The 27527-nt window shown below is 40.1% G+C and overlaps 1 protein-coding gene across 5 annotated transcripts in view; it reads left to right on the top strand.

Moving 5' to 3' along the window:
• The window catches only part of HDX (highly divergent homeobox), a 39683-nt gene extending 16601 nt beyond the window's left edge, over positions 1 to 23082 (top strand). For 2 of the 5 annotated variants that reach the window (XM_085230543.1, XM_085230544.1), the window contains 6 exons: positions 4138 to 4284; positions 5929 to 6136; positions 9147 to 9226; positions 11991 to 12074; positions 14799 to 14921; positions 15913 to 23082. In XM_085230543.1, the coding sequence (XP_085086669.1) occupies positions 4138 to 4284; positions 5929 to 6136; positions 9147 to 9226; positions 11991 to 12074; positions 14799 to 14921; positions 15913 to 16038 (768 nt within the window). In that variant the 3' untranslated portion in view covers positions 16039 to 23082. The other 3 variants (XR_014884958.1, XM_085230546.1, XM_085230545.1) reach the window with 3 other exon arrangements.
• Positions 23083 to 27527: the final 4445 nt, after the last annotated feature.

The following is a 27527-nucleotide window of genomic DNA, read 5'->3' on the forward strand; positions in this document are numbered from 1 at the left end:
TATGTTTCTTTGTCTTAAGATTAGAAGTGTCTTGTGATAGGTACTGATCTGCTCATGTGCTGACAAAGGAAATTTCAGATGGGGAAAATTTGTGTCCAGAAGCCAACTCTCCAAATCATTTTGGTAATTATGGCCACCAGCTGCATCCTTATTTATTTTTAATTCCTCAGGGAGAAATGTGTATCCTCGGAGTCCTACTAGGTTGGGTAGAAGTGCACACAGGGCACCAGCCCACAGACAACAGGCTCTTCAGGGATACTCTGACTGGTATTTCTGCTGATAGTGCTAAGGGAAAAGTCAGTTCAAAATTTTAAAGGTTTTTTAGTGACAGTAAAGGAAATTCTATACTCTTGAGTTGTGGGTGGCTGAAGACTAGCCTGTCATTTCTATAAAGAGATGCAGTGTTGGTCATTGGAGAAGAAATTGCAACGTTTGCTAGGGTGCGTGACTGAGCAAGACACTCTGTGGTAGTGACTAGTATGTGTTGCAAGAGGTTCATTTGCTAGAAGTAACTGTGGTCTTAGAACACAATCACAAAGCATCAGAACTGGCCTGCTTACTTCTCTATGATGACTTCAGTGGAATTCAAATGTAACTTTTCGTGTGGAGCAACATATAGTGTTCAGCTGCATTATAAATGCAACAGTCATCATATTTATATTAAAGCTCTAGTGCTTTCACTTCAGAATATGCCTTTAAAATATGCCTAGTCTGGACATTTTCAGTTGACACATAAGAACTGATCTGAAAAAAGGCAGGTGCTAATAAACAACGGGCTAAGGACATGCACTGAAATGTAATTATTTGTACCAATTACAGAGCCTAGGTTTGCATCGCAAATATTGCAGACAGTGGGTATAATGAGGGGCTTGGCCAAGTGCCAGGGATCCCTATAATAAACTGGGTCATCTCTTATAAGAGTGTTGTTATTACACTTGAGAGGTCAGGGGATAAGCAGGGTTTAACCCTGAGCTTGGCAGAACTGCTGATTCAATTTGCTCACAAGGATTGCTTTTCATTGTGAGTTGATGGGCTATTTTCTGCTGGAAGAAGCCTCTCTCTGCTTTTCAAAGTAGGGACAACAGAACTGATAAACGTAAAGTATTCCACAGACAGTTAATGCTCTCAAGGATAAAGTTGGGCCTCAAATCAGCAAGTAGGGAGTTTGAAGGAAGGACATGAGAATTGTATTCAGTGTTTGTAATAATGAAGTAAAAAATACAAACTGAATTATTGACTTGTCTTCAGTTATAAGAAGTGTTATCCTAAAGATGAAGCTTTTCAGTGTTATCTTTTTTGTTTTATTAATTTTTTCCCCTCCTCGTGGTAACTGGTGCATCACCGTCAGTGCTGTGGTATTTCTAGTTTTCTGTACATTTTCTTCTTTGTTTCCCCAGTTTCTCTGATGATACTAAATAAGAGGAGGTTATTAACTAAATGGAAGATGGAAGTGTAGATGCAAGTTCAATATAGGAGTTCTGCCCTTTATTTCCTCACAAAAGACACCAGCTTTTGTGAGAGTGTTAAGTAATTTTTGAGTAGGATATAATGCAGGAGTCAAACTTACAGTATTTGTCAAGGGGATGATAACGTAACTGAATGTGGTTTCTGTAAGAAATCCATGCAAAGACACTGCACTGTCACTTACAGAAAGCAACCAGTCCAAATCTGAGTTTTGAACAAGCTTAGGTGTTATGTACGTTTAGTAAGCCTATGGGCTGAGGTGGATCCCAGCAGTGAGAGCAGTGTAAGTAAAGGACAGAATCTTCCTTTGTGCTCCCTGATGCAGTGTAGTGCAGCTCATGTCGGCGGGAGCAAACGTGTGTGCAGGCAGCTTCTGCAGTTCGTTTAATATGCAGGAACCTGCTATCCACAGTGACCTGTTGGTCAATCTGAGCCCCCAGATGCCAAATATCTTTCTTTAGTGGGCACTGGTAAGATTTCAAGTCTCAATCCTCCCTTGGAGATACTCAGGCCTGTCAGGCTGGACTAGGCTCTCAGCTCCCTGATGGCGATGTTGGTGTCCCTGCTCATTGCAGGGGAGTTGGATTACACGGCCTTTAACGGTCCATCCATTCCCACTCAATTCTATGATTATATAATTATAGCTGCTGTTTCCTACTTCATGTGTTTCTAAAGAATACCATCATCTATTTACTTGAACTTCTTCCCTCTCTGTCTTGTTTCTGCTTTCTGGACTCTCTCATGCAGTGTGTGTTGTAGAGTTTTGTTTTTTTCTTTCATATCAGTTGACTGGAAAAGCTTGTTCTCCATTCCCTTGTCTGACCTGCGATCGGTATCAGTGTGATTCATGCGCTGCTGCACGAATCCTTCAGCAGAAAGAGGAAGGGTAAAGTACCTGATGTGACAGCAGCTGCAAGAGCAACCAAAAAGCAAAAATACATGTTGTCATCTTATTCCCAAGCATGGAAAAATGAAATCCGTGTACTTAGTGTGCAAAAGCTGAGCAACTTTTAAAAGAGGGGAAATTTAGGTTAGATGTTAGGAAGAAATTCTTTTTACTTTTTTAATAAACACTCATATGCTTCAGAAGATAAAGTTGCCTTAAGCTGCCAGCCCATGACAGAGAGTGGGGGAGGCCAGAGTGACTTGTTTCTCCTTTCGTAGTGAGCATTGCTATCACATTCCTTCCTACCTTCCCTTTTCTCAGTGCTAGGCTGCCTCTCCCTGACCGTTCCATGCAGAACGAGAGAATTCATGCAGCCCTTTTTAGAAGCTGCAGTCTGCTTTGCCAACCACTCTGAGATATTGTCACAGTGATTTGGGAAATGATCACGTCATCCTTGAAAGGTAGCTTGTAAGTAGTCAGAGTGTAGGTCAGCTCAGGATAACCAGCATCTGCTTAGGAGTGCGCATGAGGGGTTTAGTTCAGTTCAGCAGTGTGCTTTCCAGGTGAAGTCCACTTACTGCTCTAGAGCAGCGCTGAGGTGCTCCAAGTGGTCTCCCAGCTGAAGGCAGGCTGCAGCAGCCATCTGGGAGTGCACCTGAGCACTGCTGGGCTCAGGCACTGGGCTCAGGATGGCCGCAGCTCCGGCTGCTGCTGGGCTCCTGCCTGGCGTGTCAGAGGCTGGATGGCAAGATGGGAACAGCTTCTGGTGTTCTGTACTTGGCTGGGTGAAGCCGCAGCCACGCTTTGACATCCTTTTTACCAGTGCATTAAGGAGGCTCAGGCGTTTCCAGCATTCTGCGTTTTAATGCACTTATTTCATTCTAACTTCAAACAGTTTTCAAATGGGCAAACCTGGATTTCAGGTGTAAGACCATGATTCTTTCTCTCAAAATTCAGCTGTGGAAATGATGACAAATTTGGCACGTGCGATGACTACTTACTAATGCACTTTATAGTCGGGTTTGTATGCTCCTAATCACTGGAGAGATGACAAACATGGGCTGATAGAAAGAAACCGGAAATGTTAGTTAAAATTCTGGGCTAAAAGTTATTGATAAAGCTTTAAGGTCCTATTGGCAGCCTGAAGCCCATAAAAATGGTAGGAAGAATTAGCAGGAAGTGTAGGCTTTGTTTCTCAGTTTCACTGCTTATTATCAGTAATCTACTATCACCTATTTTGATAAATATACACGGAGTTAGAGAACTTGCAAATAAACTGTAGAAGCAGTTTAAACTCTAAAGCTCAACAAATAAACATTAAAGTATTCCCTTTAGGAACTCAGAATCCTTTGAATTATGCATGTATTGTAGTTTGCAGTAAGATAAAAGAACTTTAGGTGGGGGAGGGTGAGAAACTTGAAAAGCCTTAAGGAATAATTTCCATAAATTGGGTGGAGAGAGTAAACAGCACAAGTGGAAAAAGTTATTTTCAGTAAGGTCTTTTAGAGTAAGATAAAACAAATTTAAAAATCAGGTGGAGTTTGGAACAAAGCTAAAGTGCTTTAAACTCACTTTAGCACTGCCACTGCCTTTCAAGCAAATCCCAGGGAACGCTGTACTGGCCTGGATAAGTAACTGAACTTAAAAAAAAATTCTTAAGGTGAGTTAGAAGAAAAGCCACAGAGGCAGTGTAACATACATCCTACTGTATGCAAGACCTCTGGAAATTCAATGAACAGGATAAGGATTTTTAATCTAACAGTATTCTATTTTCTTTTATCTTACAGTTACAGGACCGCACCCAATTTAGTGACCGAGACTTAGCGACCCTAAAGAAATACTGGGACAATGGCATGACCAGCCTGGGCTCAGTCTGCAGAGAGAAAATCGAAGCTGTTGCTGCAGAATTAAATGTTGACTGTGAAATAGTGCGGGTAAGAAATCCAAAGCCTTCCCCTATCTTGTAGCAGAAGCAAAAATAGGACAGATGAAAGCTTTTAAAAATTTCATGAGGAAGCTTGAAATAGATTTCACATATTACATAATGAATGACCATGTTAGGAAGCGTTCTCTTGCTCTTTCTGTAGTCTATATATAGAAAAAAGCCCTCAGGTAAGAGTCTTATTGATCAGGAGTAGGAGTAGCACTCCAAACAGTTTGACATTCTGTTTAGATTTGAGTGAGGTTTTGAATAAGCCCTGCATGTTTTTAGGGATATCTTAGATGAATGAGAAGTATTATCATTTATATTGTGATTAAGATGCAAAAAAGACATTCTAGAGATACAGGGAAAGTATTTTTCAATATTGATAGGAAAAAGTAATTTTAAACATACAGAAGAAAACATTCAAAAATAAAATTTATTTTCCAAGGCTGCATTGAAGCTGGATTGAGATGTGATAGAGGGCAAGGGGTACTGTAAAGAATTCTGGGTCCTTTCAGTTTGATAGTCCATGCGTTTGAGGAAGGATTGCTTTAGGAAGTACATTCTTAGTGTAGATACCCTGTTTGCTGAGAGTCATTCTGCATCGTCTGTTCCTGAGGTGGGGAAGTTTGGTAAAACATCTGAATATAGTTGCCACTGTAAATACAATTACCAGATGTATCATCACTCTAAAACCACAGGTCTCTTCTTCACTCAGTGCTTCCATTCTTCAGAAAATAGTCTGACTGTCTTTGCAGTCAGCACAAAAATATGATTAGAGCTGTCCTTTCCCATCTTAATGGGCATGACAATTGTGACTGCTCCTTTCAGCCTTCAGACTGCTCTTTTTCCATCTCTCTCTTAAAACCTGACGTCAAAGGAAAAGAGGATGACAGCAATCAAACTCTTGAAAAGTGTATGAAAAATACAAGGAAAAGGCATGACAACTTTTTATTTAATGAAACATAAAATGATTGTACTTAAAAGATGAAATGCTACCAAAACAGAAGAGATAAGAGCCTTTATTTGAAACTCTTAAGAAGATCTCTGTTGGATTGGTGTATCTGTATGGTACCAAATTGTTTTCAATAGTGAACATTACTTTGGCTATTTACTTGCTTATTTTCCTGAGTGAATCTGAATTAAGAAAAAATGAAGTTGCACTTTTTTGGAGGCTTAAAGGAATTGTTCTTTTCTCTGTGGAGAGAGAATGTCTTCAAGCTCTTCAGTTCACTTTCTCAAAAGTGAAGCTGTTTCCACTGAAAGCAGCAGAAATGGTCTCCTGGATAACAGGCAGTCTGACACCCTTGCTTAGTCTCCCTTTGTTCCTTTCTTGGCATACAGAGATTGGCAGTATGAAGTTTTGTGCACATCTTTTAATAGTGTCTTCTTGAAATACTTTTGTCTTCAGGACCACTGCACCAGGTTCAGATGAGCTTCTTAAAACTCTGCAGTGTATGTGCACACGCAAATGGATGAGCAAACAAAAATTTCTTCTGGTAACTATTACTGTTACCATCAGTATCAGACTGATCTGTGCCCCAGGTTCCTCTGTACTGACAGATTTGACTACTATAGTGAGATTTCACTTGATTGTGGGTCTGTTGCTTTTGTTACAGTTTCTGCTATAATTCATGTTTATTTCTCTTGCAAGACATGGATTGGGAATCGAAGACGGAAGTACCGTTTAATGGGGATTGAGGTCCCACCCCCTAGAGGAGGTCCTGCTGATTTCTCTGATCAATCTGAATTTGTTTCTAAATCAGCACTTAATCCAGGAGAGGAAACTGCTACTGAAGTGGGGGATGATAATGATAGGAATGATGAAGTATCAATCTGCTTGTCTGAAGGAAGCTCACAAGGTACTTGAAAACGCAGTTACCACTGTGCATGTGTTTTTAATTTTGTACTGTGTGCATGCTTTGTTGTACACATTCAGGAATGTCTGAAAGAGTGTTGTTTTCTATAGACCAGTACTGCTTGGTCTCTTACCTCTCTGCGAATGCTGCCTGTGTTTTTATCACAAAGTTTTCAGAAACTTGCAATCGTAAGATTCTTTTTCTGAGAGATTCCTCAGAAGTTAATTAACAAGTTCACAGTTTGCTCGTGCAACTGAGAGATGAACAGACAGCACAAGTGGATCAGCCTCCTTTCCCCAGGAAGCTGAGTTTTACAAGTGCTCTCTGGTAACTTACCAGTTCTGCTCAGCCAACTTGAACATCAATTCTGTTAGGGTCACATCAACACTTCTTGGCTAAACAAGCACTGATGCGTGTGAAGCTGCTAGCTTTGAGGTGACCAGAACTATGCAGTTACGGTTTCCACAATAAACTCAAAATGATAAGTTCAGAAAATGAATTAGCTCAAACTCTGTCTTGAACTAAAAGAGCTTCAGAGTGTGTCAGAGCGCGGCAGAACTTGTGCCATTAAGCTGCTTCAGGTGTGTGTATGTGCTTTGACAGGCAGATACAGATCTGCAGTAAGAATCAAAGTCAGTAACTGGGGACTGTTCAGGAAGCCTTAGAACTGCATCTACAGGGTGCACGTTTGTTCACAGTGAATTCCATTCTTTGGAGTGATAAGAGTCTTGAACTTAATTCCCTTTTACTGCACCTTACAGAACCATCTGAGCACATGGGACAAACCTCTGCCTTCCCCTCCTGTACACTCATGCTCTGGGCCAAGGGCACGAATTACCACTCTGCTCCTTTCACCAGCTTTGCAGCCTCGACTAATTGCTCCCAGTGCTTCTGATTAGAAGAGATCAATAAAACTTTTGTTGTCTAAGCTGAAAGAAAGTCTGATCAAGCATGCAGTATTTCAGTTTCATATGCCAGACTTGATCTTGTCATTTTGTCTGAACAATTTAAAGGAAAGAACTAGAGAAATAGAGAACTGCTGGGAATGAATTTGAGATAGCTTTGTCATAACCTACTATAAAGAGAATAAGATGATTAAGAAATGGGTCAAATGACTGAAAGTGAAATGCAGAATCAGAGTCCTTGATTTGCCTGAGGTGTGGAAGGCACTGATTTAGTCAGATCTATTTGAAAGAAAGTGGTGATGGGGGAAGAATCTGAGTTTTTTGCAGTTTAAAGCGAAAAATAACACTGCGTGTATTGAATGAAGCTTTCTTGCAGCAGTGTAGGACTTTGAGTAGATGAGTATAGTCAAAGTGTAAGGAGGTACCAGAAATCTGTGGGGTTTGCATAGCACCCAGGAGTCTCTCTTTCATTCTACCACAAGACTTGTTTCTGCTGACTTCTACAGTTGATGCCAGTAGGTTTCACTGCTCAGATTACTAGGAACTTCCTGAAAATAGCCACACCGACTATCATGTACGCTGCTCAACCACAGATGTGATTGTTTTAGTATAACTCTCAGTCCTAATTAACAACAAAACAAACCAAAAAAAAACCCCCATAACTCTTAGGATATTTTAAATTGCCTAATTAGAGTGCAAGTGTTGGCATTAGCTTTTAAAAAGTACCGTGTAAATATTAAAAAAGAAAAAAGAAGGCTATACTCTCCAAAATTAAGCACTATGATTCACCTAATGCCTTGCCTTTTTTAAAGTTAGTTTGTTAAATGAATGCAATGTGGAGGTCACTGAACTATGCCAGTTTACGTTAGCTGAGAATGAACATTTAAAGATTTAAAGTGCTGCAGGGAGTTGGATTCACTGGTGGAATGAGGAAGTGGTGGCTGCAGGCTGCAGAGCAAGGGGAGCTCTGGGCTGCTGGGGTCCCTGTGAGCAGCACGAGGTGGGTGGTGGTCGTTCCCCGCCTCATGCTTTTCCTGTTTGGAACCACTCACTTTTGTTTTAGCAGCAATTTTCCTCTGAAGTGCAGCCAGTGGCAGATTATTTTGCGTTGTTTCAAATCAATTTAACATTTGTTCAGTTTAGAGAAATTTACTGGCAGAAAACAATAACTGTCTCACTATGGCCTGGCCTGGATACTACCCTTTCTTTGCGAGCGTTGGTAGTCTCCATTTAAATCCTGTTGTTAAATCCTATTACTGCTCTGTGTCTTGGAGGAGATACACCTTGTCCCACTGCTGCCCTTCTGCCCCTCTCTCGTGCTGCAGGCGCTGGGCTGCACGCACGTGATGCCACGTGTTTCCATCAGCGTTGGCCTCACCGTTAATGCCCTCACTTAGGTTTCTTACCAGAGCATTCTTGGCTCTGTTTCTTATTTGCTGTTTCTCTAAACTGCTTCCTTCAGGTCTTTGTATTAAATGTGGAGAATTAAAGTAAATCTGAGAAACGTATTTAATCACAGGAATGAGAATATCTTATCTTTCTCTAGCAGTAGTCAGGGCTAATGGAATCATCTTGGCTGAGATCTAAGGATAAGACTTGCTCTGTTTTCAGACATGTACTTCGCTTGTACAGAGCAGGCCAAGCCTATATCTATTAGACATAAACAGTTTGCCATACAAGAAGGAAATAATCTACTTGATCACTGTTCTGTTCAAAAGTAGCCAGTGCCTGCAAGTAGGAGGATTCTGATATGTACCCTATAATTACAGGGCATGCTGGATTTTTCATGTATTAATTCCTTAAAAAAAAGTTCTGGGCATCTCTGACGTGTGAAACACTTCATCATCTTTGAATATTCCAACCTGAACCTAAAACTAGGAACGTTTTGGTACGTGGCAAGAGAGTAACTGATATTTTTTCTGTCTTTTTAACTAGCAATTGGCATGACTTTGGCCTGAGATGCTTATGGTACAATGTCTTGCTTAGCTTCTGATAATGATTTTCATTTTTTGTATGTAGTAGATGTGACGTATTTAGTGATAGGGACAACTAATATTCCTTAAGCATAAAATTTGAATGAAATCTGAAAGACTTATTTATTTTTGCAGAAGAAACAAGTGAAGCTCTTCAAAATGAAGAAATTCATCAGAAAGATGATGAGCGGAATCCAGTATCTGCTGATAATGTGGTATGTACACCTGTCCTTTTCCTCTGATATGTCTTCCTTAGTGTCTAATGTTGACGTTGCTATCCGACACCATGTTTTTCACTAGGTAAAAACTTCAGTTGAGTTCTGGGAGTGTCTTTTCATATTGTTTGAGTGCTGAAAAAAACTGTATTAAAAGTACCAAAGGAGACATTCAGTAGAAACTGAATACTGGACATTGTTCCATACTGTAACAGTCCAGTGGTCTTTTCCTGTAGTGCAAGGTGCAATGTTTGGGTAGTGCTCTGTTAGTATCTACTATATTAAAACAGTAAGAATTAGAAAAAAATTGAAAAATTTCGGTAGCTTTAAGGAAGTCAGGTATTGTTAGTGCTTCCTCTTTGTACCTAGCCCTCAGTCTGTGAGATCAGTCCATTCCCTTAATCTCAGTAGGACATTATTTAGATGATCATTGTTTTCTCACTTGCATTCACTTTAAGTCAAACACAGTTGTTCTTGCTTTTCTTAATTGATTGCATTGAGACAAGGAAGGAAAGACAGAGGGAGGGGTCATGGCAAATAATGCAATATGTCCCTTTGTTTAGCCTGCCTTCTCTCAGATTAGAAGAAAGGAGAGGAGGAAGAAGAGAGAAGACCCCAAGTGGTAGGGTGATTTTTATCTTAAAAAGTTATCTGGAGAATGAACAGGTCCTAGTTACAGCCATGGCAGCCAGAGGCTACAGCTCTGATTTTACATTTGTTTTTATGTTAATCACACAAAAGCTGAAATGGGCTGATGAACAGGAGATTCTTTTTCCTCTACAGGTGTGTATATGTAGAGAGGAGAACATTTTATTTCTTTTTTATTTCTTTTGTTAGTATATGGTCAGCTTTTGAATAAAAAAAAAATCCCAGGCTGTATGTTCTGCGGCTTGTCTCAATAGAGGCAGCTCCTTTTTCCTTTCTGTTTACCATAGCAGCCTGCTGTGACCTTAGATATAATCACTCAAGCTGATGTGTTTGCCATGGAGATGCAGAATATAAAATGACAAAGGTAAAAGGTTTGCAAAGGGAATGTCCAAGAGCCTCAGTTCTCCACCTAAACTCTAGCATTGTATAATTTCATAAGGGAGAAAGAGGGGAGGCAAATATGACTTTTTTTTTTCATGCTCTGTTTTGTTAGCACTGTAGCAGTTCTTAAAATGTGTGCTGTTGCAGTTGCACTCAGACTTTGCATAACACTTTTTCTTATTTGAAATTCGGATCTATGCCTTCCCCTGCTATCTTCAAATATATAACTATAAGAAAGTCAGTGAATGACTGACATTTATTTAGAAATTTTTTCCTCAAAAATAATTTTTTCTAACTCCCAAAATCTGTAGATCACAGTGTTGCTCAGTGTATGATGCAGCAGCAGATCTTTGTGACATTAAGCCCTTGAAGTGCTATCACTTCAGCTGGGTTATCAGACACTGAGGGACAGAAAATGTGGTTTCCCCTCCCTCCTGTGACACATGCTTGTGGGGTAGTGAGAGCGATAGCCAGTCCTTACGGGTAGCTCACGGGGGAGGAAGCTCCCAATGGCTGCTCTGTAGGAGGAGGGAAGAAGGCACACACACAAGCTGTAGTGAAGAAGCTTCCTCTAATATAACAGCTTGAGAACTAACCATTAGAATCTATTGTGTCAGTGTGAGTTGTTGCCTACGCTGTATCACAGAGCGTACTAAATAGTGGAATAAAACCACTTTGACCTATCATATGCAGTCTCTGTTATACGCTTTCAACTGCCAAAATAGTGAAAAATAGTAAAACCAACCAAACAATACAGCCAAAACATCCTCTTCTTATCTCACCACTGCTTCCCTCTCAAAAGTAGAGAGAAATTTCTGGTTTTATCGAGTTATCCTCCTGAGTTCTTGGGTAGAAGTGTCAGTCTCTTATCACTGTCTAATTCAAAATCATTCTAGCTGATTGAGATCTGATTTAGATGGGAATTAAAAAAAACATAGGTTTACTAAAGATATGTAATTTCTGTAGGAAAAAGTACAGAATTTATGTTTTGAGTTGATTTTTTTTCTCATGTAAGTGGGCTTTCTGTTGGGAAGAAAAACACTGCGTGAAAGTTAATGTAGTTAAAATTTGTGATATGATTATATGGTATTTCTAAGTCTTAAGCAGCATTAAAGTTGACCTTAAACATTTAACTTTAGATGTCTTATGAAACTCAATATAAAAAAAATCCAGGAATTATTATGATTTAAGGGGAAAACGTCAATGTGTATGAAATTAGAGCTGTCTTCATATGCATTTTAGAGCATTTGACTTGCACTATGACCAAAGCAGGCCAAAGGACCTCCTCAGTTCCTTAGGCAAGAAGTAGGTCAGTTTGGGCTTGCTTGTCACTTGCTGTAATGTCTTTTTTGTTCCAGAGGAATAAACTGCGATAATCTTTGCTCTCTAGGAAGTCTTCAATGAGCAGCTTATGGAATAAAATGCAGGCTTTTGCAGGCTGTAATGAGATGACGTGTGAGATTTAATGCCAAAAGCACGGTGACATGTAAACAGCCTGAGTCACCACGGCAGCAGCTCTTGAGCATAGTTTCAATTTGGTTTCCTCCTGGATCCTGTGGCTGAGGTGCATGATTGCCATCTAATGGGTGCTCCACACTTCCAAATTGTTCACAAGCAAGCACCAGGTCCTCTTTCCCTCACCCTATCTTGCCAATATCATGTCATTCTGAGATAGGATTGTTTATCTGATGTACACATTTGCATATTTGGGATGAACCATTTACTTCTGTTTCAGAAAATAGAAATTATAGATGATGAAGAAAGCGATATGATAAGTAATTCTGAAGTGGATCAAATGAGTTCTCTTTTGGATTACAAGGTGAGTAATTCAGACTATGAAATGTTAAGCAGGATAGTCCTTCACAGAACGTTCTGACAAGTCTGTGAGGAATTCAGCAAAGCAGGTGAGAGCCTGGAACTCCTCTGCTCTTACCAGGAAGTCACGGTGCCACATGTCATCCCTTCAGTCACATCTCCTCATCTCACTTAAAGTTTACCCATATTTCAGTGCAGAGGGAAGCAGGAAAAGTTTCACTTCTACAGAGGAGCTGTGTTACTCTAGCTGTAGCCATCTGCAGCTCCCACCACGTGTCCCAAGACAAATTTACGTAGTATCTAAAACAAAACTTCATCGTTCTGTGCCAGAATTGTTCTTTGGAGTGCTACAGCGTGATTTAAAATGCAGCTCTGCCAGCTCTGGAAAGGGATGTAACAGCTGAACTCTTCTAATAAAATGGAGGAACTGAGAAATAAATCATTCTAACAATGTAGCACAGAACTTGTCTGTAAGTGGTAGTTGTGGGTTGGAGGAAAATCAGTTGGATATCTGACAGCTGCTGTCTTCTCCCAAATGGCAAAGGTAATATTTGTTACAGCTCTCATACAAGTTGCCACGGCTCTTCATTGTGTACTGAGCGCATTTTTATGTAAGTAGCTAATTTTTTTTAGTTAGAAACAGGTATGCTCTTCTAATGATAATCAGTTACCAAAATAATGAATAGATCATCTGTTTGGAACAAAAATTACTCCCTCAAGCAGTGTTTTCCTGGTAAGGGCAGTACAGAATGAATATGGATAGGGAATGACCTTTTCATAATGTCACCTGTCATCAAACTGAAAGGCTTGTTGTGACAGCATGCCCTACAGAGTCTTGTTTGTTGCTTTGTTGTTTGACATTAGTGATTAGTCTTTCTGGCTATGTCTTTTGTGCATAAATCTGAATTCCTTCTTTGGCTGGCCAAAATCCACTGCTACATAAGCATCTTGTAAGTTTCCATCTAGAAGAAATACATAAAGCTGATTTTCTTATGTAAGCCCCCAAATAGAAGTTTGCTTATGTAACTATTTGCTGCCATCAAAACCAGCCAGCAAGGAATGTTTTATGTGCACCGCTGCCAACCTAATTAGTCATGTGGCTGCCTAATAAGGGTGGTACTTTTTCTTTTTTTTAAATTCTCTCTTTCATTTATTTTCAAAAGGGAAAATTCTGCTACATTATCTGACCTTCTGTCCAAAAACTCTTAATTATTTTATTGGAACATGAGACCTATATAAAATGGCTTCATACTAGAATCTCATGTCTAGATTACCATAACACATTTGCATGTACTTCTTAAGGCATTCAGTGGAAGTTTTTCCCTTTTCTCCTTCTTTCTGCCAGTTATGTACTCTATAGCAGGGATTTAGGCTTACAGGAAAGATAGACTGTGGATTACAGGTGAGGTCTTGTGCAACAGGATGTACAGTGTGTGAGAACACAGTTTTGCCATGGAACAATCTTCATAAAACTTCAGCTTAGAATTTACTCAGAGTTGTCTGTATTAAATTGTTATCTTCCATTTTCTTGTCTCTGATATCCCCTGGTAAACGCAGCACTTGCCATGAAGTCTCTATGAACCTACATGCTTGCTTTGTGTGTATCATGTATAATATTAATTCTATACAGTAATAATTTTAATGGGTATTTTTATCATTAATATCTTACACAGGGTGTGCATTTAGTGCCACTATGCATATATCTTTTGCAATAATGCACAATGATTTTGTTTCTTAAAAGTGAACTGCGAATTTGGTTACGTGATCTTTCCAAGGGTGAATAACTAGAGAAGATTAATTTTAGTTGATCAGTAGATAGATTTAGTGTTTGGGTCTTACATACCAATCAGTTGGTAAGTTTAAGGGAGAAGAGCTACTTGAAATGAACTGAAGTACGTATCAGTCTAAATTTTTAATCAAGGTGTTATTTCTGTATTACAGAAGTGATTTGCAGGTACAGTGACATACATTTATACAAAGCTTGAAAAACCTTCATACTCTGACAGTTCTATGACTCTATGAAATGTCTCTTTATTCACTGTATAGATTACTAATATTTCTCTATTCTTATAAATACATTCTTATTTATTCATTAACCTCAGAGATCCTGGGGGGTTGATAAGCTTCTGCTCTGCAACACGTGGCAAATTTGGCTGTCGGAAGGACGCTATGTTTTAATGTTGGTAACTTCGACAAATTCTCAAGTTAGTTTCCCTGGCCTTAGTGTCAGACCTCCTGCTGTAGTAATGGAACTGAGTTGCTGACCCATGACATGGAGCAACCTGCCTTTTCAAGATCATCTCTTGGAAAGAGACCTAGGCTCCATTTTTCTTTATTTTAAACTGGAAGTGCTTCCTTTAAGTTTATGTACTTAGGCTTAAGTCATTAATTCTTTAATGATAGGAATTTTGAAATGCCCTGTCTGTGTGGAACCTATTTGGCCATTCCAGTCCTCTTTTGGAGGAAAATGAGAAAACAGATGGCACGTGTTTGTAGGTTTAGAGCAATGCTCCTGGTGGTCATCAGGAACCTGTTTGTATCCAACATCTACGTGCCACCTTCAAGAATTCTGCAATTGTAGAGTTTTTTGACTTAGTACTGACTATGGCAGGGATCACAACATGCTGTTTTATTTATTTACACAAAAAAAGTTTGAAGTACCAGTATGTATTAAAGTGATGCAGTACAACTTATTGCTTGCAAAACTGTATGCAATTTTCCCCCTCAGAATGAAGAAGTCAGATTCATTGAAAATGAGTTGGAGAATCACAAACAGAAGTATTTTGAACTGCAGACGTTTACACGGAGTTTGATACTTGCTATTAAATCAGATGATAAGGAACAGCAGCAGGTGAGTGTCAAAGTAGATTTTAACAGTGGGGGTACATATCGTGTTGTGCTCTGTCATCTCCTTATTTTTATTCTGTAGAGCCCAGAAGCTCAAATAATGATTAGGGACAGCAATGTGCAGAACATCTTGCAAAGAAAAGTTGAAAGTTAAATAAAAGATCTCACAATTTAGATGAGCAATGACATTTAAAAAGTGTTACTTTCACCAAAGGGCAAGCAGTGCAAAAGCACTGAGCAAGTTGGATTTGTCTGTTGTGAGGTCCAAGGTGGACATAGGAAAAAAAGCCAGGCTTCAGTTTTACAGCACTGCATTTAATGCATAGCATTTCCTTGGGAAATCAAGTCTTGTGTCTGGGTTTTTTTTGGACAGATTTTGTTGCCTCTCTTTTTTCCTTTCACCTTTAGAGTCTGCAGTCTTTCAGGTGTAAAAATAGGAACTATAACTTGCAAGAAAAAAACTTGACAAATTTTGGCTTCTAGTTTTTTCAAAATTTTTTCATAAAACCATGAGAACTAAGCTTTAAAAAAAGTGAACTCGAGTCTTTAGAGGTAAATAATGTAACTGTAATGATCCTGTGTGCAGCATCTGGTTCTTTCTAATGCACATTGTCTGTGTAGCACAACTGTAGATATAGTGAAGCTTTTGCATGTTCAGTGACCAAATAAAAGAAATGGATATAGGTCATTTGATCTCATCCAGTCTGGGGAGGAATGTTTTGAGTTGCTTCCAGAATAACTGAAAGACCCTGTGGGACTGTTGGTGTAAGTTGCATCATCTTGGTCAATGTTTTTCTTCTCAATATCTATCAGTACCAATCTGTGGGAGTTCTGTTTGTTTTCAGTCTATCCAATGTGAAAACTGACCAAAAAGCTCGACAAAGTGTTGTTGTTTTGTTGTATTCTTTTTGATTTTTAATGTGTTTAAATTACATTTAATTGCTGATACAAAAGATAAACCTAATACTGCATTGTAATACTTCTTTTAATTATAGGCACTGCTCTCGGACTTACCTCCTGAACTAGAAGAAATGGATTTCAATCACACTTCACCAGAGCCTGATGATACCTCATTCAGCTTGTCGTCTTTATCGGAGAAAAATGCCTCAGACAGTTTGTGATTTTACTTCATTTTTTTTTATTATTTCTAATTGACAGAAAGAAACCTCACATAATGTGTAGGTTTCAAGAGAACAGCATTTTGCTATACAGTGTTCTTCAACCCAAAAAGGAAAGCCCAAGGTGAAGTAGACCTCCCTGAAGAATGCCTGTAGTGCATAGTGGCTGCAGTTTGCAATGTCAAGAAATTTTGAGTGTTGTTTTTGCTAAATGAAAGAACTGTGTGAGGGAGTGTTTCACTTTTAGCAGTTTGGCCTTGTTAGGATAACTTCTGACTTTCCAGAATAAGACTTGCTCTGTAGCAAAGACTTTTTGAGCAGGGATCCAAGAGTGGAAAACAAATGTCCTGTTACACAAACAGCCAGTTTTTCAGAGTTGCTTGCTCACTATTCCTGGTTTTAATTTTTTCCTCATTTTGACTCAGGTAGGACAACTAAAAATTGAGAATCCAAATAGAATAATGAGCTTTTTTGAGTTGTGCTTGAACTCTTTGCAAATCTGAAATTAAACTAAAGTGTGTTTCATCACATGACTTCAGATTGTTTAATGTTAACATTTTGTGACCAAAACAGTTGAAAACACTTTAAAAGGCTAACTGAATAATTCAAATAATCACTAAACTGTTGATGTACAGAATCTGTCTGTAAGCAATCCGCCCATGAGATCACGTGGGAATCCTTGTAGCTGCACTGTGTGACTTTTTCTGGTACTCTCACAACAGCAATGGGTTAGACAGGTTTACACGTGGGTTTATGATTCTATGAATGTAGTTATCCTTTTTTATTTGTTGAGGTGTAGTGCTGAAGTTCTGTTCATTGTTTTAAGTACCACTTATATACTTTTAACAAACCTTACTCCCTTTTATCAAGATGCTCTCTTAAATCTGTTATGCCCTGGAAGGCATTTAAGTGTTTAGAATTGAGCATTACAGACTTTCTACATGTGACCTGGTTTTGAAGTAGCCTTGTCTGACAAGTTTTTTGGCACTACCATGTCATAGTTACCATTTTTAAACTGTGAGCTTGATTGCAGGCAGTGGCTGAAATGAGTTTCTGCTTTCCCAGCTGTTGGTTGCATTGAATCCCTTTCCTCATCTGAATAAATGGATGTGCAGACACATTCAGATGAATTTAATAGGGTTTGTAAGTGTGTGCCCATGTTATTAATGCTCTGTATCTTCTAATCTGTATGTTCCTCAACAAGCATTTTCAAAACCTACTTTCACAGTTGTTAAAAAACCCGGTCTTTCAATTTTACGCTGAGTAATAATACAGTCTGGTGAGCCCCTGTTCATGCAGTGCAGTAAGTAATCCCATTGATTTCAGTCTAGGTCCTAGGTGAGGCTCAGAAAATTCAGGAGTGGTGGCATGTAGGAGATGACCCAGAGCGTTTTTTTCTTTAATACTGGGATTAACTCACTAATGATTTCAGGTTTTCTCCATCTGGTCCTCCCTAATCACTCCTGCAGATTTTGTATTCTTAAGATCTGTGCTGAGCTCTGTTCTGCCATCTTTTTTTTTTCTGTGTTGTACTTGGGCATGAGGGACTTTTAACAATATTGTTAAGTGCCAGTTGCATAAAGGTTTAAAAAGAAAGGTTTCACAGTTCTGAAATTCTGACTACCATATAATTCAGTTAGTATTTAGTCCTCAAAAAACCTCTTACACAGTAACCCCACAAAAGGAAGCTGTTAGGCCTGCACTTGAGTTAAGATATTAACTCAGTAATAGTATCCCAAGAGTGAGAAAGAGAGAGAAGGCACTGTGTAAGCAGTGTGTAAGCTGTGGGTTGCTCACACGCTCACTGCCTCCACTGAAGTATCACACCCTGGCTCGGAGGTGAATGCTGATATCCTTACTCAAAGGAGGAGCATTATTTCATGTGCCTGATGAATTGACCACCGGTTTAAAAGTATTTTAGGTTTGTTAGCAAAGTTCACAGCACTAGCCTTTAAATGTAAGAAGGAGTTCAACTGTAGTTCTGCTCACTCTGGAAAAAAATCTTTTATAAAGGGTTTTCTGTACTGAGTTAACAATACTCTCTGATACTGTTCTCTCTAGATAGGAAATTTGTGCCACTGACAATGAAATCTCTGTGAGCTTTGCTAAAATTAAAAAAAAAAAAAAAAGTTATTTACCACTATTTGGACCCTATTTTCCTGCTGCTTTTGCTTGAATTTCTAATGCAAAGGGCAGGATAGAATTGATTTCACAGTCAGTTAAATTATCCACTTTTCTACAAGAAAATTTTAATTGATAATGTCTCAGATTTGCTCTGTCTTGCTTTTATTTGATGTGCCAAACAAATTGAAGGAATTACTTTTGAATGAACTACTGTCAGATTCAAGCACTTATGCAAGTCCCTTTGCTGAAGGGACTGGAACTGCTGTTAAGGAAGTACAGCTAGAACTCTGGCTGCAGTCAGCACCCACATTGTGCCTCTGGGCATGTTGTTCTTTAGTCCCCTTCTTCTGGATGGTGACAAGACAAAACATAGTGCAGTAGACCTGTTTTCATACCCTGAAACATTTGGCAATATTACAGCAATTCAGAAAGAAGGTGTGTAAATGATATTCCTCTATAACAAAATGGAATATGAGGGATAATACCATACAGCTGCTTGTTCAGGTTTTGTTTTTTTTTCAGTATCAGTGTATATTTCCTGTCATAGGTAAAACAAAAATCTTAATGATATATTACCACTGCTTTTTTTTTGTTTTTTAATATTGTAGCAAGAATAGTTTTGCAGTACAGTGGTTGGGAAGCTGCACACTTGCTCGGAGGTTCTGTAACGTAAAACATAACGATCCCTGAGAATTACACACAGTACGTATCTAAGTCTTGCAGATCAGACTAGCAGCACGCATGCTTTATGGCTTTGTGATTTAGGGTTTTTTTTTTTCTTTGCCTGTGTCCCTGACAGACAACTTTCTACACAAATGTTCTGTTCAAATTATGTCCAAATCCAGATATCCTACATCTAACTGGGCCTTAGAACAGTGTAAGGGAGTTTGGCATTGTTGCCATCCATTTTCCTGGCCAACTTTGTCTTAGCAGTTGTGCTGACAAGCATCAAATTCTAGTACAGAGTCACCAGGATACTCATTTCTGTTCTGAAGGTGCTTTAGAAGATGGAAAATTATAGGTGATAGCTGTCTGGGCCCAGGACTTGCTTAGGGTTTGGTTTGTGTTTACCACCTCTGATCAGTGGATGACCACAGAACACACATTTGTATAGGCTGTACATGACAGAGAAAGCTAATATTGTGTTGTGTCATGATGAAAGAAATAAGCCTTCCTTTACTATCTCACTGATAGTGACAACAGCAGATGTGCCATGTATTGATGTTCTCGTCGTCTTTCTGCTAAGGCTCTCATTTGCTTTGTCCATGGAAGATGACTTTGCAGGTGTTCTTTATTCCTAATGCATCTGTAGGAATATGAATGATTAAGTATGTCATTCTGAAGAAAGCAAAGTGGAAGAAGGTAGTTCAGAACAGGCACTTAGAAACAGGACGCTCTCCTTCCTTAGGGAGCACTGAAATTCTTTGATGCTAGCAAGCTTGCTTATACTTCAGAAAGCTGTTTCCTGAAGCTATGCCTCTTTTCATTTCCCTGCAGATGATGCTTCTGTCAAGTCTTTAGATCTGGCAGGAGTGAGTAATAGTAAATATTCTAATAGGTAAATTTTGGCAGATTTAAAAGTACGTGAACAGATGTACTATACAAGTGTCAATTTTCTTCAGTACTTAGTTCTTGAAGCAACACTGCACTTTAATCTTTCCAAGTATTTCTTTTTTGCTAAGGCAATAAAAAGTCTGAAAATGACAGGCAGATCATGGACTTTGCAGTCTCTGAGGAAGAGAAAAGGAATGTATTAACTTGTAACTTCATCTTCTAAACTCGGGAAGCAGCTCATCAGGTCTGCTCACCAAACAGAGGCAGCAATATCTACTGTTGTCGATACAGAGTTGAAATGACAGGACAAATCAACCGTATCATGAGCATCTTTATAGTAGGAATTACTGCTCAGAATTCATCAGCTAACTGATTTGGGGTCTCTATAGCACTGCTCTGTTAGTGATGTTGAAGATGATAATGCACAGCACTAACTTTTCCAGAGGTACTGTAGTCATAGCTGACTGTTGGTCTCAGGATGGTGACAGAAAACAAAGATAATATGCATAAATGGAATAGCACACAGAATATCTGAACCATGAAGAATGAGCAATTTGTAACGTTGCAACCAAAAGCTTAATTTACTACCTCCAGTCCTGCTGCCCAGATCCTTCAGATCAGCTGGGAACTACGAGGCTGCTTTACGCATTGGGGGACTGGCAGCTGCCTGATGTTCAGCCTTCACTTCAGGACTCCGCCTTTTCTGCCCCAAATCATCCTAACTCTTAATAAGTTGATCAGTTGTCAGATGCCTGGCCAAAGAGGAGATTATTAAGGAAAGCTGTTTTATGGTGTAATTAATATTCTAGCACATTGGACAAGTATTAAAAGTTACGAGCAAAACCAAACAAGTGGTACCACGAAGCTCTTTCAGTGGTAGAATAGTGTTCTACTCTTGGCTAAGGAGTGTTTGTAAGGTGGTGGCTGACACGGTGGTCAGAAGACAGCAGATGTAAAAGGGGCAGAATCAGAAGCTCGGGATAGTGGTGGTGGGTGTTGTTTGTAGACAAAAAAACATTCATTCTCAATAAAAGATGCTTAAGAATGTCTCTGTGAGGAAAATGGTTTCAGGTCAGAGCTTTGATTATGGTGAACGTTTTACTGTATTACTGAATGAAGTAAACCTTTTCCAGTTCTGTATTTCATTTTATACACGCTACCTCTGAAACGTAACACCACCTTTAAAACCACACAGAAAATGTGAATTAAAAAATAAAATAAAAAAGCTTTTATAGGCAATAAATTATTTCCAACACACATCTTCCAATTTTGTGCCTGTTTTTTAGTTGTGTGAAACATTCAGTTTGTTTCTTGTTCTGGTCCTATTTCATGTATTTGTCCCAACCTAGGGACAGGGAAATAATGAAGATGTGATATTTGGGGAAAAAAAGATTAGCATATGCTAATGGTAGTGAATACTTCTTTGCTCAAGGATGGTACAGTAAATTTTTGCAGTTTTTGGTACAGTTACTATAAGAAATGAATATTATACTTAGAAATAGTCTGGTACCAAACGACTGACTTGATGTTTCTTAATGCACCATAGGTGAATTGATCAGAGGGATCGGTCGGATAGTGAGTCTCAGCAATGTGATGAAAAGGGATAGGATTTTACTTTTTCTGAGGTACAACATCTTGAAAGAACGCTCTCATATTTTAGTTTCTGGTATTTCTTCATTTTCTATTTATTTTTTTTAATAACCATATGTATAAAAACCTATAGGAACAATTTTGATTTGTTTGTAAGCAAGTGACATTAAAATGAGTCAGGGGCAAGTTACAGCTCCCATGTAAACGCAGACATCTTTGGGTAGCAAAATGTAATCTTAAAAAGAAGCAAATCCCAGTCATTTCCCCCACGTCTGCCTGTGTCTCTGAAAGACGTGCCGGAGGCGGTGGAACCAACGATCCCTGGGGCTGTGGGTGTGGGCAGGGAGGTGCGGGGTGCCAGGGCAGCCGTGGGGCTGCGGCAGGGGCCTTGGGGGCTGCAAGTGAATAAAATAAAGGGAGGTGTTCCCACACCTCGGGCAACACGAGCTTCTGCATTGTCTCAGATTTTGTGAAGTACAGCGTATGAAATCGTGGCAGAGTCAGCTGAATTGTGTGTGGGGAAAAATATTGCTCTCTAGTGGGAATGGTGCCATGTGTATGAGTTCTGGAATTACTGAGAGCGCGCTGTATGCAGAGTTACAGTGTGCACAGACACAAGCAGCACGGTAATGTTAGCACCTACAGTTCATATAGAAATACTTCGTTTGAGCTCATTTGTGTAAGTTTTACTGCATTGATTACATAGTTCTGTACATCCGTATAAATACAGATTATAGTCCAACTGCAAAACTGGTAACGGTTAGGATTGGAAATTAGTTAAAAAGTCCTCAGTGGTGATACTTGTAAGTGATCTTGGCATATAAATGAACTGCTGTATTTATGAAGAGGTAGTGAATCTTCTGCCACGATAATTTCTGTTTTAATTTCACAAGAGCTATTAGTTTGATTTAATTTTTCTTTGGAAAGTTTAAACGTTAATCTATACCTTCAATGTTTTCATTAGCTAACAGCAAGCAATCTTAAAACGAGGATGATTTCCTTCTGGGCCAATCTGCCAAGGCTCGTAACCCGAGTGGCTCAATGAATCTCTGTGACATGTCAGTACTTATATCGCATTTCTGTTATTCGTATCAGTATGTGTAGCAAAGAAAACTATAAATCTTGACCTGAGGTACCTCTACTGTAGTCCAGGACGTTTGATCTTGGCTTATTTGAGAGATGGACGCCTAGTGAAATATTCCATGCATTTATATTGATTTTTTCATGTTGTTGTTCTGTATATTTAAGGGTATTTATAGTTCTGTATTAACAGAGATGCTCATTTCCTTCCTCAGAAGCCTGCTCAGCTATTTTTATATAAAATGTTGGTCTTTGCCTTAATTTTTTTGTGAAAGTTGTGCCATAGATATTTTAACTTATCCACAGATAGTTTACGGAATTTGCTTTGAAATGTCTTCGGTTAATTATTTTTTTCCTAAAATTGTCCTAAATTGTTTTCTCCTCAAAGTGTATGATGAGATTTTTTTTCTTCTTAATTTTGATTTTGTTCTATTTTGAAAGATACCCCTGTGTGCATGCTTCGGTTAGAGCCAGCTTCTCCTCTGTAGCTTATTGTTTCCAGTTAGAAATCCTTTCACTGAAAAAGAAAGAAATGAAGTAATGCTTGTACAAATGTATCTATAGTGCCCAGACGGTGAGAGCAAAGGGCTATTTAGCGTTGGTAACTTTGTCTACTAGACTCAAGGATATTTTTCTACGTCTGTCAAGTTTGGGACTATGGCAAAATGAAATAAAGGTGAACTAACTCCTTTTCCTACACGACGTTCTCTGTTTGTGTGTTTGTCACCTTAACACCCACGTGTGTAAACCTGGATGCTGTTACTCCTGGCACCTCCTCCCTCAGCAGCATCCTGTGTGTGCAGTTCCGTGTTGTGATGGCGAGGATCCGAAAAGGCACCAATGAGTGATTTTGTACTTCTGTGGCAAGATTCTGTTTGCAGGTGTCAGTTGTAAGTAAGTAACTCCTTACTAAGTAAGAAGTTGCCCTAGTGAGCTTTGTATTGCTCAGCGCTTGCTGCATCTTCAGGCGACATGGAACTTAGCAGGCTGAAGCCGCTCCGTTCCCTGCTTAGACCTGAGCCTTACTTGGGATAGATGCACGTTCAACAGAGGCTGTGCAATCAGTAGCTGCGTACTGTGCTAGGTGCCAAAAGGTTATATACAGTATATTTTAAAACAATTTTCCGCTGCTTTCGCAGTCTTCTGTGTTTATAAGAAGAAATTGGAAAGCAGGACAACGAGAGAACCCGTGCAGCTGCAGCCGCAGGTGGGAGCCGTGCTTAGCAGCCTGCTCGGCCTGTCTCACCGGTGCTGCCAGGTGGCAGCAGAGCTCCGGCCGGCTGCGCTGTATGGGCACACACGTGCTCACCTCATTTTTCTACCTTTAAACTTCAGTTCTGTATAAACACGATTACCAACAAAATCTATGTAAATGAAAACTAAAAACTCGGAATCTTCTAAAGTCGACTGAATTCATCCAAAACGTGGCATTAAGACCCAATCCGACCTCACAAGCCCGACCTTTGGAAGGATGCAGCTCCGCATAGAAAACGGCAAACAGAGCCGATGGTGCAGAGGTGCCGGGCCGCACATTTCTGGACGCTGTGAGCCCGCAGCCCGGCGTGCGCTGCTGTCAGCGGGGTGCAGTGATGGGTTGTGTGGGTAGGATGGGGAGCAGATTTTGAAAGTCAGAAAAGCAGTCAAATGAAAAGGAGGAAAATATGTCTGATAATAAAGGGTTTGTGGGTGACACTGAAATTGGATTTATTTATTTATTTATTTTGAGGAGGTGGGAAATAAAACTGGACCCGGGGATGCTGGCTGTGGTTGCATTGCCACCTGGTGGCAGAAAACTCCCAGTAATTGGGGGAAAAATGCCTTCAGCTGTTCCGTTTCACAATGCTTTTCATTTAAACAGTAAATAAATGCTCGATTCCTCAGTTTAATAGTGCTTTCAGAAACCGAGAGACTGAGGTCAGACATCGTGTAGCCTTACCTCTGTCCTACTCCCACCTGGCAGTTCTGCTCTGCAACACGAGTCTGTGTGTCATTATAGAGGAAAGGGTTTGGTGGGCAGTGCTGTATCTTCAGGTTTTGCTGCTTCTAATTTTTCATAAGCACCAGTAGCAATTCAGTGCTGTGTTAAAGTAACCAGAACAGTCCTACTTCATATTTTGAAATCCAGTGCTGTGCAGAAGTAGCAAGTAAATAGGATTTTCAGGGTACTGTCTAAAGAGTCTTGATACTAATATTTATACAAAGCCAAGAAACAAAGAGCAAGCTTTTGTGCGTATCAGGTGAGCCACATTTCCTGGATCTGTTCAAACCCGAAGGAAACATTTCTCAGAAATTAAAATGAAGCATCCAGGGACTTGCAATATGATGCTGAGCCCTCCAGCTATTCTGTATTCTTTCCTGTCTGAACACTGTGTTTCTACATGAAATACATACAAAGGAAATGTGATCAGAAAGAGGGTACAATATTGTCTGCAGTCATCTGAGGAATCTCTGTGTGTTGTATGGGTACAACAAGCTGGCTGTAACCAGGAAAAGGTCTGGAAAACTTGTGTAAATGCTGGCTTTCAGCAGAGGGATGCTTTTCCACAGGGAAAGGGGAAGGTGTAGGTACCTGGGGAGCTGCTTCAGAAGGTGATGCATTGAAGTTGTGGCCGTGATGGAAGGTCCTGCTCAGGAAGGTAAAAGCCTCCCTATGGCCTCTCGTGCCACCCTCTGGCAAATGGGGCTCTTGCTTTGTACTGCTGCTAAGCAGAATCTCCTGTGGACATGGGCTGTGCTGTCTTTGCTCCTTTTCATGTGGCTGAACAGAACACACAAAGGCTTTTAAATACTGGTTTGTCCTCCTGCAGGAGCTTCGTCCACATACAGGCAGCGGGTAAAAAACATCAGAAAGAAACCGTTTCCTGGATATTTACTTGCAGTTCCTTGTTTCATTTTAATAGGGAAGAAAGGATGAGGGAGGGAGAGGCAGTGTTGTTTCTCCCAAAGAGAACTGAGCATTTCAGACCTTATCATTTTATCTGAATTTTTGGCTGTTTTTCACTAGAAATCTGGAACAATCTCAGATAGAATACACAACTATTTTTCACTTAAAAAAAAAAAAATCTCATTAGAAATTTTTTTTAAAGGAAGGTTTTTCCTGCTCCCTGCCTTTCTGCAATTCTGTGCTCCTTTCTGTTCAATGTGAAATTCAGTGGAAGGTCTGTTATCTCTTCCTTCACAAGTGTTTTGGGTACAGCTGGCCTCAGAACAGGGACGGGGGAGTGGGAGGGATCCTGTGCTGGCACTTGCTAGAACCAGTGCTGTCTTTTGGCCTGGGAAGGCCTTGGGAACAAAAATGCACTGTTAGTATTTGGGCACGAGGCCAGCTGTATCATCTGCCTCCTCCTGAAGGGAAGCACTATTTCAGGGTGAGAGGAGCTGTGCGTAAAGCCCTAACCCAGAAAACAGCATCATTCCCTGGATTTCATCTCTCATGTCTGTACAAATCAATCAGGAGTAAATCCTCCTGCCCGGCCTGCTGGCTCCTTGCTGCTCCTTTGCCACTTACCTCAGTAGTTACCCAGAGAGCTCTCGGCCACACAGCATGCAGAAGCATGAGAGCAGCAAGGCCCACCAGGCAACCACTTCTTGGTCTGTCAGATTTGCAAAACCATTGTAACAAACTCCCTTAGATGGTGGGCCTTATTTCCAGTAATAGCGAGAAAATGCCTCACTGTGATCTCAACTATAAACACACTTCGCGAATTCTGCCAGAAATTTAATATTGAATTATTTCTTTATGCCCACATGTCTTTCCTGGTTTTCTTAATTCTGCCAAATATTTAGCTCAGCAATCTCTTCTCTCAGCAACCCACACTCTCCCAGCTACATAATCCCATTTTTGGACCGTTATTTAAAATTTCAGCGTTTTCACAGACTGGCCAAAGAAACAAAACCGATCTGAGAGGAATAAAACAAGCAGACTCGGTCAGCTCTTATCTGTGCATCAAGTTGCTCACGGCTCACACAAAACTTGGACTAGCAGACTGCAGGGTTTGGGCCTGCAATGAGGAAACCTGTGCACACCATTAACCTTCCCCACAGCCTGCTGAGCCCAGTCTCTGCTGTCCCCAACCGGCTGCGCAGACCCACTGCTTACCATTCTTTATTTGTAGTGAAGCTGAGTGTGCTCTTTTCCACTCAGCTCTGTGTGAGCTTGGGGAATCAGAATAAGGAGCTGGTGACCATCTCTGTATCAGAGGCAGACTCCCTTCTGGGTATACCTTCTGCCTCCCAGCTGAGCTCAGGGCTGTAAGAAATGAATGGATATGCTGTTTTGTGCCCCACAGTCACACTGCAGAACTACCTTTCTGATTTTAGTTTTGTTAAAATGTTAATTTATCTATATTATAAAACTCCGAGTGCTGCCCTGAAAATGTCATCTCTTGCTGACGTCAGTGGGCTATGAGCTCACTCACTGCCCGCTATGATCTATTTCCTCATTGGGAAATAGGACAAACACACGTGACTTAATTTTCAGAGTATGTGTTTCTTATTTGTCTGAATGACGTCAGTAGAGAAAATGTGAGTAAATAATGCTTAGTGATTTGCTTTGGTTTGATTGCTGAACAATCAGGTAATGAAATAATTCAGATTAGTGCAAATACTCATAACAAGGAGTTAAATCACCTCTGCATGCTGTTAAAAGAATTTCTTCCTCTTGTACCTCTTACTCCTTCCAACTGAAAAAGCCAGCCATGGTGTCACACTGAGCACTTGCTGCAGCTGCTCACTCTGTGCCCATTGCCCTGTGGCTGCAGTCCTGGCCATGGCTGAGAGTGGGCACCTGGGGGTTGGCAGAGCCCTGCATCCCCCGAGGATGGGGACAGCAGCATCACCAGCTGCTTGCAACTCCCACGCTGAAGCAGTGTGTTGATTCACTCTGTAATTGATTTGGGCAACTTGAAGCAATTGGTTTCCAAGATACCACATCCTTCAGATACTTAAAAAATCATAACTCTGGTGGTATATTATATTTAAATGTCGATGTATAATGTGTGTATGTATATATATACACACTCATAGGTCTCTGTGTGAATTGGAAATGTGTACATGAGAAGGGAAGCATGTGCATCTGTTGCATCTCACCCAAGGAGGCTGCTGGGTGGAGCCCAGCATCCAAGGAGGTTCAGTGGGTGGCACCT

Source organism: Meleagris gallopavo, chromosome 9 (genome assembly GCF_905368555.1).
Source record: "Meleagris gallopavo chromosome 9, MGAL_WU_HG_1.1, whole genome shotgun sequence".
Taxonomy (NCBI): Eukaryota; Metazoa; Chordata; class Aves; order Galliformes; family Phasianidae; genus Meleagris; species Meleagris gallopavo.